The 19,127-nt window shown below is 39.5% G+C and overlaps 1 protein-coding gene across 2 annotated transcripts in view; it reads left to right on the top strand.

Annotated features, from left to right (window-relative positions):
• The window catches only part of AHRR (aryl hydrocarbon receptor repressor), a 386,440-nt gene that overhangs the window by 359,045 nt on the left and 8,268 nt on the right, over nucleotides 1-19,127 (top strand). For both annotated transcript variants that reach the window (XM_063451896.1, XM_063451895.1), the window contains exons 8-9: nucleotides 11,089-11,288; nucleotides 14,371-14,477. In XM_063451896.1, the coding sequence (XP_063307966.1) occupies nucleotides 11,089-11,288; nucleotides 14,371-14,477 (307 nt within the window). The remainder of the gene's footprint in view (nucleotides 1-11,088; nucleotides 11,289-14,370; nucleotides 14,478-19,127) is intronic.

Raw genomic sequence — 19,127 nt, 5'->3', positions numbered from 1 at the left:
ACGACCGGGACCCAGTATGCCTGATGTTGAAAGTAGGAGTCGCAGTGTGGAAGTGGATAAGCAGGGTCTGGTGCAGGTAACCGCATGCCCCCTGGTGTTGAGCACCAGCGTTTGTGCGGCCACATACCAGGACCCTGATGCAGCTTCAGCGGATCCCAGGAACTAGGAGCTTGGAAATAAGCAGACCTCCCAAGAGCTGAATAGGGAGGCTTTGCAGCAGGAATGTATCCAGTACAGAAACAAGGCAAGACTAGAGCAGACACCAAACATGAAAACAAGACAGAACTAGAAGAACCCAGAACCAGAGAAGGATAGGAAGCTAAACCCAGAACATGTACACAATACATAAGGGAAACATTAACAGAACAGGGGCAGGACAGGACAGGACTGTACATGGACTGGGAATACAAAATAAAACAAGACAAGATATAATAGGCAAAACAAGAGGAGACATAACTAAGTACTATATGTGAAAAACTATGGGGATTTAGTTACATTATATGATCATACATTGCATAAGCCTGCAACAATGTCAATGTACCCCATATTAGGCAGATCCTACTCTAACTGCCTAATGTCTGCTAAATAAACCATAATAAAACACACACAGCACTTATCTGCAAGAAAAGGCAGAGGACTTGAGCAAATGCTTGCAGGGACCAACTGAAACAAAAGGAATCATGGAAAAGGAACGGGTGTGGCAACATAAAACAAACATTTAAAGAAATCCTGGAGACTGGGAATTCCAGGAACGGAATAAGGGAATTGTAACGGATCACCTGGCACCCCGACTGGGTACCTCCGTTGAAGGATGCTCCTAGCGCTTACAGAGGGCTCCAAGCGCTCCGCAGACACCACAACCACCGCAGACCCCACAAACCACCGCGGCTTGGTTGGGGTCTCGCCGTCTCCTACCCACCCTGGACCTATGACAAGGCTCCAGGTTCCAGTGGGTGAACCTCTCCTCCAAGAGAGTGAAGCAGGAACAAGCTCTTAAAAGAGCTTAGAAGTGATTATCCACTGAGCATGCAGAGCATAGCAATCCCTTGTAGTGATATAGCTATTCCCCCAATAAGAGACAGGACTCTAGATTGAGGGTAAAAGAAGAACTCTGGTTTAATGGCACACACTCTGCTTTTATGCAAGTCTCCCCTGCAAGGGAGACGCCCACATACAATTATACATTACCCAATCACACAATGGTTACATCCCACACATCTCCTCCCCTTAGCCTGAGAGGTAACACAATTATACATACAGTTAAAACATACTTTTTACCCAACTTTCATAACTCTAAAACCATACATCCAATATTAATAACAGTTACATATTATTAATCAGCACATTCCAAATACAAACATACCCAAAAATCATTTGAATCCGTCCAGCCATTCGGGAGTTGGAGGTGGAGGGGGAGGCGGAAGGGAGACAGTAGGGAGGGAAAGAGTAAGACAGAAAAAGCTAGGAGAAGAAGAAAAAAAGAAAGGGGTTGTATAGAGTATACAACTAAAGAGAGAGCAGACATACAAGTTAGTACACTGTGCTAACGCAGGGGGAGGAGGGTCTACTCAAGGCCAAGCTCTATTGTCTGTCAGTCCGGCGTCACCAGTCATGTCTTATGCCTCACTGCTTCCAATAGACAGCGGGTTAAAGAGGCTTGCTGGTACCGAGAATTAAGTGGGCTGTACAGTCATCTCGTGTGTTCTCTGATGGGCCTTAAATCCCAGGTAGATCGAATCCTCTCCCTTATTGGGGCTTGTTACCTACTGTCTTTCCTCTGTCCCATCTCCTTCGTTCACCATCCCCCGCCCTCAACCCGAGCAGTTTCATTTTTAACATCAGACCTTCAAACACATTATCATTTTAACCCTCCCGGTCAATGGCTGAGTATCTATTGTGCAAGTCACCAACTCATGTGTCTATATACTCCATTTGCCATTTGTACAATCTCGGTTTCCCGTTTTCGTTATCTCCTCCCCTTGTCTTTCCCTTTTTTTTTGTTTGATTCATTAATTTTTTTTTTTATTCATTTTTCAACATCACAAAAAGCCCAAGAAAACATTTAGAAAACATTATCCCTGTCTTTTTTCTGTTTTTAGTGGGAACTAGATTATGCATGTATCAGAGTTGATTAGTGACAAGCTAACTATCGGTGTACACCATGTAACCAACACGTTTCCCTTGGCACATCCCAACACCCTATCTCTCACTCCCCATCCCACTGGCTTCACTCAAAAACCCTGTTCGTATCTCTGCAGACAAGGTCTGTATTTCTACTCCCCCTGTATCAATAACAATAGTACCTCAACCCTGATTAATTTTCAACAACGTAACCCCAACGTAACCCCAAAATGGCAATCGTTAAACCATAACATTATTAAATTATAAGATAGCGTGTGTGCGGCATGGTCCACAGGCCTTTCAATGGCGTCAAATTTTCGGTCTGCAGCTCAGGCCGGTCGGAGGCTTCGGTCTTCCCAGTCTGCCGACAAAGGTGCAAGTGTCTCTGTACCGCTGGATGGGATTTGCATATCATCAGGGACTTCGATATCCAGATCTTTCAGGAACGTGAGTATGTTCATAGATGGCAGCAGCACCGCTGGTTTTGGGCCGTTGAACACCATGATCTTGAATGGGTAGCCCCATGCAAAATGAAGACCTTTATTTCACAGCAGGTCAGTTATTGTTTTCCATTCCCGCTTGCGGATAAGTGTGGCCGGGGCGACATCTTGGTAGATTTGTAGGTCAGTCCCTTCATATGTGTAGGTCTGTGTTCTACTGTCTCTCAAGATGGCCTCCTTAGTTTTAAAATAGTGCCATTTCATAATAACGTCTCTAGGAGGGCTGTTTTTCGGGCCTCTGGCCTTGAGGGCTCTGTGGACTCTATCGACTAGCCAGTGGTGTTCAGGGATTTCTGGCAGACTTTGGCCAAAACAGTTCACAAGGGCATCTTCAATTTCCACCTCCCCCACCAATTCTGGTAGGCCACGGATGCACAGGTTATTGCACCTTGATCTGTTTAAAACGTCCTCTAGTTAGATCTCAAGATCTGTGATTTTCTGTAGGAGTTTGTTGGTGAGGGTTGCAGCTCCATTATGGGCCGAGACCAAATGCACCATGCGCCGCTCGATCACTTTGGTGGGGGCCCCAATGGCGGAGATTTCGGCCTTCACCTCCGCGGCCGTGTGTGCAATTTCAGCAGCCATGTACCCTTTCACTTCCACCAAGGAATGTAGTATGGAGCTGGAGGAGGCCTCTGAGGGGGTACCTGTGGTGTCAATCCGAGCCGGCTGGGCCCGGTAATTCTGTCCCGCTGGGACTTGAGTCCACTGGTGCAGTAGGCCTCTGTGAGGTAAGCATGCCGCCCACCTATGGAGCTTCTTTGTGGCTCTTTTTGGCAGGCTTGGGGCTGGACATCCATACCGGAGTGTCATCCCCAACTTGACTTTATACAGGGATGGGTTTCCGTGCCTTTTGTGCGGGTTGGAGCTGATTACAGGGCCATATTATGAGCTTTGGGTGCAGAGTTCTGACTATGCGCCCATCATGGACGGCGGTCAAACCACGCCCCCCTTTAGTGGTCTTTTAACGCTGCAGAGATGAAGTGAATTTGTTGATTATTCTGGCCCTTTAACATAAAGCCTGTTATCAGGCTTATCACATTATTATCCTTTTCCATAGCATCATGAGCTAATAATTAAAACCCTTGTATGTGTCTTGTAGTGTTCTCCCTGCTGCTTCAGATTGCTAGCAGAAGCAGCAGTAACTTTATTTATATAATATGTTACCAGGATGGATACATTGTTTTCAAGTATGTCCTGGGTCTTTGTCCACAAAACATTGCATTGTTACAATAGGATACAATATTACAAAAATACAATATACAAACTATATATATATATATATATATATATATATATACAGGTGATACTAAGAAAAATTAGAATATCGTGCAAACGTTCATTTATTTCAGTAATGCAACATAAAAGGGGAAACTAATATATGAGATAGACGCATTACACATTACATGCAAAGCAAGATAGTTCAAGCCGTGATTTGTCATAAGTGCGATGATTATGGCTTACAGCTCATGAAAACCCCAAATCCACAATCTCAGTAAATTAGAATATTGTGAAAAGGTGCAATATTCTTGGCTCACAATGTCCCACTAATCAACTAAGTAAGCCATAACACCTGCAAAGGGTTTCTGAGTCTTTAAATGGTCTCTCAGTCTGGTTCAGTAGGAATCACAATCATGGGGAAGACTGCTGACCTGACAGTTGTGCAGAAAACCATCATTGACACCCTCCATAAGGTGGGAAAGCCTCAAAAGGTAATTGCGAAGGAAGCTGAATGTTCCTAAAGTGCTGTATCAAAGCACATTAATAGAAAGTTATGTTGAAGGGAAAAGTGTGGAAGAAAAAGTTGCACAAGCAGCAGGGATGACCACAGCCTGGAGAGGATTGTCAGGAAAAGGCCATTCAAAAGTGTTGGGGACTTTCACAAGGAGTGGACTGAGGCTGGAGTCAGTGCATCAAGAGCCACCACACACAGACGGATCCTGGACATGGGCTTCAGATGTTGTAATCCTCTTGTCAAGCCACTCCTAAACAACAAACAACGTCAGAAGCGTCTTACCTGGGCTAAAGAAAAACAGACCTGGTCTGTTGCTCAGTGGTCCAAAGTCCTCTTTTCTGATGAGAGCAACTTTTGCATCTCATTTGGAAACCAAGGAACCGGAGTCTGGAGGAAGAATGGAAAGGCACACACTGCAAGATGCTTGAAGTCCAGTGTGAAGTTTCCACAGTCTGTGTTGATTTAAGGAGCCATGTCATCTGCTGGTGTTGGTCCACTGTGCTTCATTAAGTCCAGGGTCAACGCAGCTGTCTACCAGGAGATTTTGGAGAACTTCATGCTTCCTTCCGCAGACGAGCTTTATGGGGATGCTGACTTCATTTTCCAGCAGGCCCACACTGCCAAAAGCACCAAAGCCTGGTTCAATGATCATGGGATTACTGTGCTTGATTGGCCAGCAAACTTGCCTGACCTGAACCCCATATTAAATCTATGGGGCATTGCCAAGAGAAAGTTGAGAGACATGAGACCGAACAATGCAGCAGAACTGAAGGCCGCTATTGAAGCATCCTGGTCTTCCATAACACCTCAGCAGTGCCACAGGCTGATAGCTTCCATGCCATGCCGCATTGAGGCAGTAACTGCTGCAAAAGGGTCCCAAACCAAATTCTGAGTTTATATGCATGCTTATTCTTTTCAGAGGTCCGATATTGTTCTATGTACAGTCCTTGTTTTATTGATTGCATGTAATATTCTAATTTACTGAGATTGTGGATTTGGGTTTTTCATGAGCTGTAAGCCATAATCATCGCACTTATGACAAATCACGGCTTGAACTATCTTGCTTTGCATGTAATGCGTCTATCTCATATATTAGTTTCCCCTTTAACATTGCATTAGTGAAATAAATTAACTTTTGCACGATATTCTAATTTTTTCGAGTATCACCTGTATATACACACATATATAAATTTAATACATAACAGGTAATAAATATATTCAACCATGGTTGTTTTAATCCGTTTGTTATATTTTAGAGCATAATCTGTATAATGGATTAAAAAATGTCGGGCACTTCAAGTTTGGATTAACCCTTTAATTAAATATGTCTCACATACAGTGCTTTACACCACTGACCCTGATCATCGTGAGTAAGAAAGACAGAATAGAGCACACATAACTTTTCTATTCTCTGACTTTTCGATCACATAAAGGACAGATAATGGTTTTAGTATTGTGCTACACTTTTCTTCCTATCTGTGTACGTTCTCTGCAACAAAATAAAAAAAATTTTTAAATTTGTTTTTTTTATTAACATATGGCATATATGATGCACTGGTGTTTTTTATTACACTAATATATTTATCTTATTTTAAAGTTCTAAATTGCGCTTTTATTTCATATAGAGCTCAGGCATTAGCCCGAGTCGCTTATTTGGATGAATTATTCATCCCAGCTGTAGTAACAACCTGGTTACGTTAGTCTGATATTTTTAAATCGTTAGTTTTCAATTTGTCACAATTCAGGGTTTAGTGAATAAAATCCCTAGAGATTTTTTTACACTGTGAATAAACAGTGAAAATCAACTATAACAATGATACTCCAGTTACTTTTAAATGTACATTCACGATTTAGCAAGTGACATCAAAATCCATTTCAGTCAAGGCACAGCAAGGGCACACAATGCAAATACAGAGAACAGAAACATTGTTTCTGTTTCTCCTCTTCCACTATTTTCAATGACAGAAAAGGGCAACATTTATAACCATGATTGACAGGGAACCAAGATGGAAGTTTCTAGTTCCAGGACAGTGGTAATTATAACACTATATTTCCTATAAAATATTCGTAGTACTATAAAATAAAAAATCTGATCACTGAATACTTACCATCCGGGTAAATTTGAGTGCTCTGCAAATGACCAATGTACTTTTGATAGTCACAAAGTGGGTTATTCACTAAAGTCAGAATTTTTGACAATTCAAAATAAACTTTACTAAAACTTAGACTTAATTAGTTGAATTAAACTTGACTTAATTAGTTGAATTAAAAGCATAACTGAATTGGAGATATGTTTTAATTCTGTTATTTTGGCCCTAAATTAGGAATTTTCATTTTGAATTCCCAACAATTCTCACTTCAATAAACAATCCCTGTCTGATGTTTCATGTTCAGTTCTTTCATTTCCTATGGCCCCTGGAGCTACATTTGTGGGGAGATATATCTGAAACCATGTAATATTTTGACAATATTTGGAGCATTTTAGTCAATCTTCCACAAATCATAAGATCATTTCCATAACTACATTTGATAGAAAACGATACCGCCAATATAGCTTTCGAGAGCTGCCATGTGTTTTGAATTTACTTGGAAAGTATTGCATTATTATTCTTTATTTCTAGCATATTTATTTTATGATATATATTAAAAAGATAGTAAAAAAAAGTAAAGCAGTTTATAACGTAAATTTGTCTCATTACCCATATACATCATAACCTCAACAGAAGCAGAAGAAACCAGTGAAAAAGTGTACAGTGACTTCAAACTCACTACCATTTGCTGACTTTAGATAAAATTAGCTGAGCTGGAATATAGCTAATTTTGAGACTTTTCCTATTTGGTTATTTTTTTGATAAATATTTACAATTCCTTCTTCAAATTACTTTTTCATCACTCCTCAATAAATTATATTTAGCAATAAAATGTTTTGGAAGTTTTATCAAACGCTTTCTTTTTATTTGTTTTTTTACAAATGATTTATTAAGAAAATACTTTATTTACTAAAGTGAGAATTCAAAATAAAATTCAGATTTAGGGCTAGAGTAGCCAAATTGAAAGCATAGCTAAATTAAATAATTTTTTTTTCAGTTCAGCTCTATTGACCTTTAATTTGAAATTCACTTTACATTTTCATGTTAGCTAATAACCCTGTATGTGTTTTATTTACTAACTAATAACTTGACAGTTGTAAAAAGTATTTTAATTACATAGTTATTTTTCCAGTTCTGCTATTTTGTTCTAAATTTTGCATGTTGATGTCTGTTCATTGTGACACTCTGAATGAGGCAAATTAACATAAGTGAAATAAAATGTACAGTTTTAAAAGATGTACAGCAAGCTAACACAAAGTCTGATGACAAGAAATATTCAATAGAAAGTTTATATAGTAAAATAAGTCGGTGGAGTACAACAGCCCCATCTACTGGCATTGCTAAGAAAGGCATGCAATGAGATATAGAGGTATAGTTAGAGGGAGAGAAGTAGGAATATTAACAATGTCCACATTACTTTGTGCCAATGAAATTACTTTCTCTGTCACTATTAATAGATTCTGCATCACCGCTTGTGCTAGCATCTTAATATTCATTTTGTGAAGCCACTATGTGATCAACATATTATATACAGTATGTGTATCTTTTATATTACAAAATATCTTTAAGCTTACGTAAACGTAAGTCGTGTCCGGGGTGGCGGTCCAATGACTGGGACCCAGTATGCCTGATCTTGATATTAGGAGTCACTGTGTGGAAATGGATTATCAGGGCCTGGTGCAGGGTAACCGCATGCCCCCTGGTGTTGGACATCAGCGTTTGTGCGGCCACATACCAGGGCCCTGATGCAGCTTCTGCAGATCCCAGGTGCCAAATTACAATATGCAGACCTCCCAGGAACTGGATAAGGAGTCTCTGCAGCAGACATGTATCCAGTACAGAAACAAGGCAAGACTAGAATAGACACCAAACAACAAGACAAAACTAGGAGAACCGGAGCAGGACAGAAAGCAGAACCCAGAACATGTACACAAGACATGAAGGAAAACACGAGCAGGACAGGACTGTACATGAACTGGGAATACAAGACAAAATAATACAAGACAAGAGATACTAGGCAAAACAAGAGGAGACTTAACTAAGTACTATATATGTAAAACATTGGAGATTTAGACATACATAAATGGCCAAGATGTATGCAGCCCACCACTGCGTCAAAGTCCTCCAATTACGGTGGGTCCTAGACTGCCTAGATATGCATGACTAAATGAACAATAATAAAACACACACACCACTTACCTGCAAGTAAGGGGCAGAGGACTTTGAACAACTGCCTGCAGGAACCAACTGAAATAAAAGGATGAATGGAAAAGGAACGGGTGTGGCAACATAAAACAAAATATAAAGGAATCCAGGAGACTGGGAATTCCAGGAACGGAATAAAGGAATTAACCCAGAAAACCCAGCATAAATAAAACCAGACATGGAATAGAAAACCAGAAAAAACAAGAAAAATTAAACAAGAATTGTAAAAAGAGTACTAGATACCAGAAGCCAAGGCCAGACATCTCCACAGAACAGAGCAGTGACAAGTAGTATTGGAATTATGGATTGTAGTAAACATTCAAAAATGAATGTTAGTGTAGTAGTGTAGTGGTTAATATTTATTGGTAATGTAATGTAGACTTTATTAAGTTTTGAACTAACACTCCAAGCACCATAACTAGAACAGCACAGTAGTCATGGTGTTAGGAGTGCCCTGACAAACCAATCCCCCCCATTGTAAATAGTCACAGTGGTTTAGAACGTTTGACTGTTTTGTGTCCACTGGGAGCTGCTTCTTGCTGCCACTAGCACTTTTAGGGGGCTAGAAGCTCTTTGTTGTAATTTCTGATGCTCTGGTAGGCATGTCGTCAGTGGTGGTCCTTTTGCTACACCCTGTATGTTTCTTTTCAAGTCTTTTGCCATGGTCAAGAGTTATTCTTTGATACCAATTACATTTGAGGTACTACAAGTACTGTTTGTTTTTTTCAAAAAAATTTTTATTGTGAATGCATGGTACACAAATATAACACGAGTGACATTATCATTTATGCTTTTAAGCTGTTATTCGGTAAGTTACATTCACTATTTTGCGGTTAAATCGACATAAAGAAAACAAAAAACAAGCAAAACAAAACAAATAAGAGTAACAAACCAAATAGGTCACTGTTAATAAGCAAGAGGCTGAGCTTAGACAGTTACCTTTAGATGTGGGTGTTCGACAGGCTCAGCCATTGCCAGTTCTTTCGAGATACCACTGGCGTGGATCAGGGATTATGAGTTGTTGCTGCTCAGGGCAATGAAACATACCATAGTTTGCAGTTTAATCAGTTAAGAGCAAAAGAAGGTACACCAAAGAATGTGTGCTGTTCCAGTGCTCTGCTACCAAAGCATGAATTGAAAGACCAAACTAAATTAAACAGAACATGGTAAACTAATTGCCGGTTTACAAGCACTGTTTTTGACAAGCACTGGTCCTTTTGCAAGAGGAAAATGCTAACAACTACAGTGGTTATTATACCTTTTCTCATAAAACAACTGACTTGGCCCTAACACGCAAACCTAGGTTGAAATAAGGTAGGTATGCATGCCGGTCCTTAGAGTGGCTGGGCTAGCACTGAGAAATTAGTCAGATCTTCTTCAAGCAGACACAGAATAAACAAGCAGAGGTCAGGGATATCAGAGGTACACAGAATTGAAAAGCAAGCCAAGTTCAGCGTTATAGAGAGCAAGAATAGTCAATCAAGCTAAGGTCAGAAAACAGAATGGTTACTAAACTACAACGCACTCTCGGGTACACAAAAAAACATGACATTGCAAGCAAATAGGAACAACCAGGAAGTTAAATACCTTATACTGTGTAGTGATTGCTTATAGGTCTGTGTGATGTCATATGGAGATAGCATGTCATAAAATGGCGCCATGTAACTTTAAATTTATAAAGGAACAGAGCTTGAGCATTCTGCATCACGAATGACATCAAAATGAGGTGTCAGAATGTGTGTGGAGTATCGGAGGTGCCGTAATCACATGGCACCACAGGGATCAAGTGGTGCTGTGAGGAGGTAGTGTGACACTCAACACCTCATTAAGTAGAATGAGTTGTTATAATGGCTGCCATACATGTAGAGATGATTATGGAAGAAAAAATAGGAGTGGTCTCTTCTAGATAGATAGGTAGATAGATTACAGTAGACCAAATAAAATAAAACACAAGTAGATTAAATAAAAATAAGGTTAAAATTAAAAAAAAAAATTATATATCATAAGGCACTATTTTGATTTGGCAAAATGAGAGACCCCATTTAAATGAAATTATGATGTCTGAGTCAGAAGGAATGGGGCTATGGGTACCAGGAAATCCTCCATGTTTTTTCAAACCTCTTGAAATAAATAAATAATTGAATAAAACTCTTTTGCTTGTAATATTTGAAGTTGCCTGGAGATTTGTATTTTGAGATAAATCATCAGTTATATTTGTAAAGCACTGTAGGTATATCTGTGATAAATAAGCATAGTTTCGACATACTGTTATTATTAGTTAACTGTTAGTCATGTTAACCAGAATTTTGTTATATTAACCAGTAATGTAAAAACAGAAGTGATGTTTTAGAATAGCAGACAAAACACTTAAAAAAGTGGTTTTATTTAGTGACGCATTTATATGATATAAATGTTTCCATTTTTTGTGGGTCTACAGACAATGCAGTTTGAAGGCAAGCTGAAGTTCCTCTTTGGTCAGAAGAAGAAGAATTCTTCGGGAAAGGTTTTTACACCACAGATGGCTTTGTTCTGCATAGCGGTGCCACTTCTGCTTCCTCCAGCCAGTGACATGAAAATGAAAAGCATGCTCATGAGGACACAGAAAAAACCTGGTGCGACTTCCAACACGGATAACACGTAAATCACCTTTCTATGTAATTCTTATTATGTGGGGTTGTTTGTCTCTGTGTGAAACAAGGCAGATAGAAAATTAAGAAACACAATATACCTGTGCTCAAGTTCCATCATTCCTCGTTGGCTACCACCATGTACAAGCAGAATAAAGAGATAGTTGGCTGTGCGTGCCTTTATTAATTAATTAGTCTTTGCCAATATTGAAAATTTTTGTTATTTAGTCAATCAAATATAGGCACTATGTACAAAAGACCAGGCACCCACAAAGTATACCTAAGGTGATTTATTTTCTCTTAGTTTATCTCATAAAACAAGGCTCTGAAATGTTTTTTTATGTTTATAAATGACCCTAGGAATTACTTGGTGCCTAGTTCTTTGTTTATATATTTCTACTAAAGAGCTTGGCTACCCCATACCATGTGACAGCAAGTGGCTGTGGATGTATACCTTCTCCCTCTGCATCAATTCTATTGCAAAAAGTGGGCAATCAGAATCTCTAGAAAATACCAAAAGGGGGGGAGGGGGGAGGGGCATGAAATACAGTAACCAAAAACATGTATTGTATGTGAATACCCACATTGCAATTTCTGAATAGACATGTAGGCTTTCTCATGCTATTGCAGTTTGGATCCCAATATTGAAGTAGATAACTCAATAGATGTTTATGTGGTCGATGCTACTTGGATGGTTTTCATTTTCAGTGTCCAATTAAATTAAAGGGTTACTCCAACCATCATAACCACTGCAGCCTGCCACATGTACCTTGATTCCATTTCTCAGTAATGTGACAACATGTTTTGTAATGGTTTAGCCTCTTGCTTGGGTCTACCCAGCGTTCCTGATTTTCTTTTTTGACTGATTTACGACATCCAGCTACTGCAGGGCTGCAGAAGCTGGTTGCCGATTCTAAAACTCATTGGTTGGCTGATAGTGTCAGCTTACTGCCCTTAGCCAATCCATGAGCAGATGTGCATCGAAATTTGCATAGAATTGACACTAAATTTGACACTGATGACAACCCTATGACGTTTCCAAAAGTGGAGTTTTTTTTGTGTTTGTGTGTTTGTTTTTGTAAATTAGTTGGTGGACCAGGAAAGAGCTACTCTAACCAACAACGGTCTTTTATCACAACACTATTTTTAGGTTGAAAAAACCTTTGAATGTTTTAGAGACATTGATGTAGATAATTAAAAATGTCCTTCTCATGTCATTTATAGATAATGAATAAAGTACACATGGTTATGTTAGGGTTTTGTTTAGTTAAAATTGCCTCATGAAAAAAATGTGCCAATTTTTGTTAATCTTCATTTTTTAAATATGAGGTGCTTAAATAAAAGGCACTTACCACCTTTGTACATTTAATATAATATAGTGATTTATTTTGTACCTGTTTCAATTTTGGCCAACAAAGCTTAGGGTTCATATGAAGACTAACTGAAAAACAAGGTATTCCTCTTTAAAGGGGACCTGTCACGCCCCAAAAAACCTACGCTCATTAAATTGAGCATAAGATTCAATCTAGCATTTTGCTAGCAAATGTATAGATTAGAAGAAAAACTTATTTCAAAATATTTTTTTCTCCCAGCTGTCAGTAAATGCCTCAGCGTGTTGAGGCATTGACTGACAAGGAAAAACGGAAAAGACCTCCCACAGGAGGTCCCTCTGCTCTCCACCCATAGCCACCACAGCGCATGGAAACGGTCTCTATTGCCGGCTAGGCAGTATAGGAACAGAGTGACACAATGAAGCCAACATGTCAACGTCACTGGCAAGACTTGCCCTTCTTGGAGATGTGTCCCAAGCAGGGCAAGTAACGTAGACCAGGAAGGACGGAGATGACGCGGCGGATGGCCGGAGGTGGGTGTTACATGAAGAGTAACACCCATGAAGCAGTGCTGAAACGGAGGAAAGATGAGTAAACCAATCTATTTTACATTAAATATACCATGCATCTTTGTAATATATGGTGTATTCAATGTAAATAGGAGCAATTTCAAGTTAGTGAAATGTTTCATTGCTGGTTTACTTTAATCATTCCAGATTAACCCAGTGCTGCAGGGGTTTACTACTGAAACATAATTTAATAACATAAAACTGACACATGAAACAGGAAGGAATTGACACTGATAGTTGTTGCCACAGGGCCCGCACATTGTACAAAAATTCCAAATTGTTCAAAAAAGATCTAGAAGGTGATAGAGAAGATAAGGAACAATTATTTGTAAAGTACTTAGATTCCAGTGACACATACTTCACATTTCTGCAAATAATTGAGATGTCTCTCGTATGTACTTAATGCATGTCTATAGTTACATGCTGAATCAGCATCTAGTGGAGATTTTCCTTTCCAATGATAAGAGTGGTGCTTACACGAGATACATTGTGCACTATATGGTCAGGTAAATCCTAGGGTCCCTCTAGTAGGATAATACTGTCACCCTTTAAACTTGGTCATTATGCCTCCAAATTATTATTAGCCATTTTTTCCTTATTCCTACTTTAGGTTTAATTGAACATTTTATTTTTAAAATCCTTTGTGTATACATTATGCTTAGGAATGAAATGTCAAACAGTTCGTGGGACTATTGAGAGTAAGTAAATAACTGAGCTCCCTTCAAAATTATAACTATTGAATTTTCATATTCCTAACTGGTAAAAAGTGTTCAAGAATGACATTTTTAAAAAAAAAAATTGTTTACTTATTAAGGACTTGATTTAATATTGTTGGAAAAGCTTATTTTTTGATAAAGGTAAACTTTTAAAATGATTTAGTATTATGAAAAATGTTATCTAAAAATATTAAATCAATTGGAAAATGTACCCAGCAATATTAAATCAAGGCCTATGTATGTTCCTTTAGTGGAACAAATCTATAGAATATGTTCAGAAAATAATATTTGAAAAGATCACTTAAAACCATATATGCCTTGTTACAAAACACCCCAGTATAGCTATCATAACACATTGAATGATACATGAAATGCATGCTCTAAATCTAACCCCAAACTAAAAAGGTATGATTGTGTCTTGCGTGTTTATACTATGGTAGACCCATGTGTTGTTACCATTTATCTTCTTTTTACAGAGTGAAACCTGTAGCCGGTGTCTGTGATGCAGAGCACAGCGCAAGGAACATTCACCAAGGGACATGTTTTCCTAACATGTTACACAGTGCAGAAAACCAGATAAAATGTAGGTATCCTGATTGCTATGACTTTATGGTATACTAATCTCTGTTTCTGCAACACATCAAAAAAACAGTGAAGGATATGAAACTACCTTCCAGGATTTGAAGGACCTAAATATGAACTTTATGCAGAAAAAACAATAAAGAACAAGACAAATATTAATTTTCCATTGGCTGTTGCTAGTCCCTTTTACAGCATACCGTGCAGCTTCTGTACTCTATTCTTCTAAAGCACGGCACATCACTTGGACACAAACATCGGCAACAGTTCAAAAGCGAAAATTAGGATTAAATACACAAAAAAATGTAATTACATGTGAATATCACCATTAATTTATATAATAATGATGGCCTTGATTTAATATTTTTGAATAAGATTCTTAAATGATTTAACACTTTTAAAATATATTTAAAAAATATATAAAATATCAAAAAAATATAGCAAGGTATCACAAAATATTAAAATATCTTTCAAAATAATTAAATAATTAGAAAAATGTATCCAAAAATCCTATGTTTTAAATAAATATTTTTATAAATATTTTAAAATAAATATATTAAATATTATATATATATATATATATATATATATATGTATATATATATATATATATATATAAAATAGCGAAACTCCGCACTCAATGTACCGGTCTTGTTCTTGCCTTGGTGCTGCCTCAGCCATCAGTATGTATAACGAAAAAACGAGTGCACTCGAAAGGACTTAGTAGAAAAAACTATTCAATTTATTCACAAACGTGCCAGTGATAAGTTCAACGTTTCAGTCCTCGTAGGACTTTTATCAAGACCTATATATTTAAATATAAATATAAAAGTAAGGGTGCACACACATAACTATCTAAAAATATGCAGTATTTAATGTGTTGCATAAATCACATCTGTGCTCCAAATAATCAATGTTTCGACCCCGGTCGGTTCTTTTTCAAGATCAACAGATACAGATATTTATACAATAAAATATAGTGACTTACCCTACCTGAAAAAACAGCCCTCCAGCCGGACAAAATGTGGAATTGCACAGGAGTGAGGGGGAGGAGCTACGTAATGTCATGACGTGTGTGTATGACATGCTGGTGTGTTGCCTCTAGTGACCGTGGTTGCTAAGTTATACTGTGAAGAAAGCAAAATATACAAAGAGTACCAAACCATGCATTCCAAAACAGAGGGACAGATATTGTCTAACCCAAATACTTCCCCATCTTGAAAAAGACTTGAATGGGGTCAAAATATTGATTAATTGGAGCACAGGTGTAATTTTTGTAACAAATTAAATACTGCAGATTTTTGGAAAGTTCTGTGAGGGCACCCTTACTTTTATTTTTATATTTATATTTACAACTCGGATAAGCACCTAGGCAATATGTGTCAGGGTACCTGAGGCCTCTACCTCTAAGGGAGGTAGAGACTTGGTGGTTTGCCCGTCCAGGCGAGCTGTTTCCTTCGTTCCTCGCGGTTCATCCAGTCACTTAAACACCGTCCGCGAGGAATCCACGTCCTTTTCTAGCAGGACGCTCAATACGTGACGTCATGACGCTATCTCGAGCGACCTGTCACTCAAGTGTCCGATATCCAATCGGTACTTGTCAGAGGCGTGATTACCATCCGGAGCCAGGGTATTTAAGCTTACTTCTCGCTTCAGCTCATTGCCCTGTCGTGGTTCTAGCTTGTCTAGTCACTCAGTGCTCTGGTATTCTAGTTTGCTCTCTTTGGTTTTGACTCGGCTTGTTGTACTACCCTGCTTCTCTGTTATCCCTTGACCCGGCTTGTCTCTCGCTTATCTGTCTTCTCGTTCCCTCGACCTCGGCTTGTCTCTGACTATTCTCTATTACTCTCGGTACGTTAGTCCGGCCATTCTAAGGCCCGGTATACGTACCTTTCCACTCTTTGTACTCTGCGTGTTGGATCCCTGTCCCGATCCTGACATTACGACAGGGCCAATGGATCCTGCAGGTACAAACAGTCAGCTTGGTTCTTCGGATCCCAGGTTTGACGCCATGGAGCATAGGATGGATCAGATGGCTTTGGCACTACAGGCACTTTTGTCTCGTGCTAGTAATCCACCTGAGGAGACACGTACTCCTTCTATTTCTCCTGCAGTCTCAGGTCTAGAGGTAGCCACTGTAGGCGCTTCTTCCCGTATCACCCCACCAGTACGTTATGGCGGGTCACCGGAGAGGTGTCGTGGCTTTCTGAACCAGATTAGCATCCATTTCGAATTACAACCCCGCTCTTATCCTACAGATAGAGCGAAGGTTGGATTTGTTATTACTTTACTCATTGAAAAAGCTCTGAGATGGGCCAATCCTTTATGGGAGAATGATAATCCACTAGTCTATAATTATAATGCCTTTGTAGCTGCGTTTAGAAGAACTTTTGACCCTCCTGGTAGAAAGGTCAATGCAGCTAGATTACTGTTGCGCCTTAGACAGGACAATCGAACACTTGTGGATTATGCACTAGAGTTCAGGTCCTTGGCGGCAGAAGTTAAGTGGAACGAACAGGCTTATATAGATGTGTTTCTGAATGGGTTATCAGATGTAATTCTTGACGAGGTCGCTACTAGAGAACTCCCTGAAAATTTGGAGGATTTAATTTCTTTTATATCTCGTATTGATGAACGCTTAAGAGAGAGGCAGAACACTCGAGATAGGACCCGTAGACCCTCCTTTAAACTAGCGCCTACCTTTCAAGATTCTGAGTTCGAGGACTTACGTATTCCTGAACCTATGCAGATAGGCAGTACTCATCTCACAGAGAGGGAGAGACAGTACAGGAGAAGGGAGGGTTTATGTATGTATTGTGGAGTCAGGGGTCATTTACGCCTAAATTGTCCCAATCGTTCGGGAAACGCTCGCACCTAAGTTCCTCTAGAGGACAGGCCTTGGGTGTTTCTACTTTGTCCTCTATTCACAACTACAAAGAGCTCAGGCTTCTGTTACCCGTTTCTTTAAAGTGGGAAAAGGGAGTAGTTAAGACTATGGCACTAATCGATTCTGGAGCTGCGGAGAGCTTTATAGATCAGGGTTTTGCTGCCAAGCATGCTATTCCATTCCAGTTAAAAGAGACACCACTGGCTGTTGAGGCCATCGATGGTAGACCGTTACTTGAGCCTGTTATTTTCCATGAGACCATACCGATTAACTTAACTGTTGGCATCTTACATAGAGAGGACATATCCTTACTGCTCATTTCTTCTCCGTCTATTCCCATAGTCCTGGGGTACTCCTGGTTGAGGAGACATAACCCTATTATTAATTGGGAGTCAGGGGAGATAGTTTCGTGGGGACAGAATTGTCAAGAGAAATGCTTGCGGAAGGTCTCACCTCTCGGCTTAACCAACACATCGGCTAACTCTGACAATCCTACAGAGACACAAATTCCGTCTCAGTATCTAGATTTAAAGGCTGTATTTGACAAAAAGAAAGCCGATACCTTACCCCCACACAGGTCCTTTGATTGCAAAATTAACCTACTCCCTGGTACCATGCCGCCCAGAGGTCATGTATACCCGTTATCTACGAAAGAGAACTCAGTTCTAGAGGAATATATTCACGAAAATTTAGACAAGGGATTCATTAGGAGGTCCTCCTCCCCTGCCGGGGCTGGATTTTTTTTTGTTAAAAAGAAGGATGGTTCTTTGAGACCTTGTATTGATTATCGAGGCCTAAATAAGATAACCATTAAAAATGCCTACCCGATTCCCTTGATCACCGAACTCTTCGATCGTTTGAAGGGCTCTACAATTTTCACCAAGTTAGACCTCAGAGGGGCATATAACTTGGTGAGAATCCAGCAGGGACATGAGTGGATGACGGCATTCAATACTCGATATGGCCACTATGAATATACTGTTATGCCTTTTGGGTTATGCAATGCACCAGCTGTATTCCAGGATCTGATAAATGAGGTTCTTAGGGAATTTCAGCAAGATTGCGTCATTGTATACCTAGATGATATACTCATTCATTCTAGTGAGATTGAGACTCATCACAAGCAAGTCAGGAGGGTTTTGCACAAGCTTCTCCAGCATGGCTTGTACTGCAAGTTGGAGAAATGTAGCTTTGATCAAACCCAGGTAACCTTTCTCGGCTATGTGATCTCTGGGGAGGGATTTAAGATGGATCCGGATAAGCTCCAGTCCATTCTAGAGTGGCCTTTACCCAAAGGTCTTAAAGCCGTACAGAGATTTATTGGTTTTTCTAATTATTATAGGCGCTTTATTAAGGGCTATTCTTCCATTATCGCACCTATCACTAATATGACCAAACAGGGGGCTGATACTAAGAATTGGACTACTGAAGCTCTCCTTGCGTTCAAAACTCTCAAGGAGCTTTTCGCTTCCGCTCCAATTTTAGTTCACCCCGACACTTCTCTGCCCTTTCTACTTGAGGTAGACGCATCAGAGACTGGTTTAGGTGCTGTCCTATCTCAAAGGTTGGGTGTTGATAAACCATTACATCCATGTGGATTTTTCTCTAAAAAATTGACCGGTACTGAAAGCAGATATGACATTGGTGACAGAGAATTACTAGCGGTTATCAAGGCTTTGAAAGAGTGGAGACATTTATTGGAAGGTACATTACATCCTGTTACCATTCTAACAGACCACAAAAATTTGTCTTATATCGGAGAGGCCA

Source organism: Pelobates fuscus, chromosome 4, assembly GCF_036172605.1.
Source record: "Pelobates fuscus isolate aPelFus1 chromosome 4, aPelFus1.pri, whole genome shotgun sequence".
In the NCBI taxonomy this organism is placed as follows: Eukaryota; Metazoa; Chordata; class Amphibia; order Anura; family Pelobatidae; genus Pelobates; species Pelobates fuscus.
The sequence above is the reverse complement of the archived record's forward strand: the minus strand, read 5'-3'. Positions and strand labels throughout refer to the sequence as shown.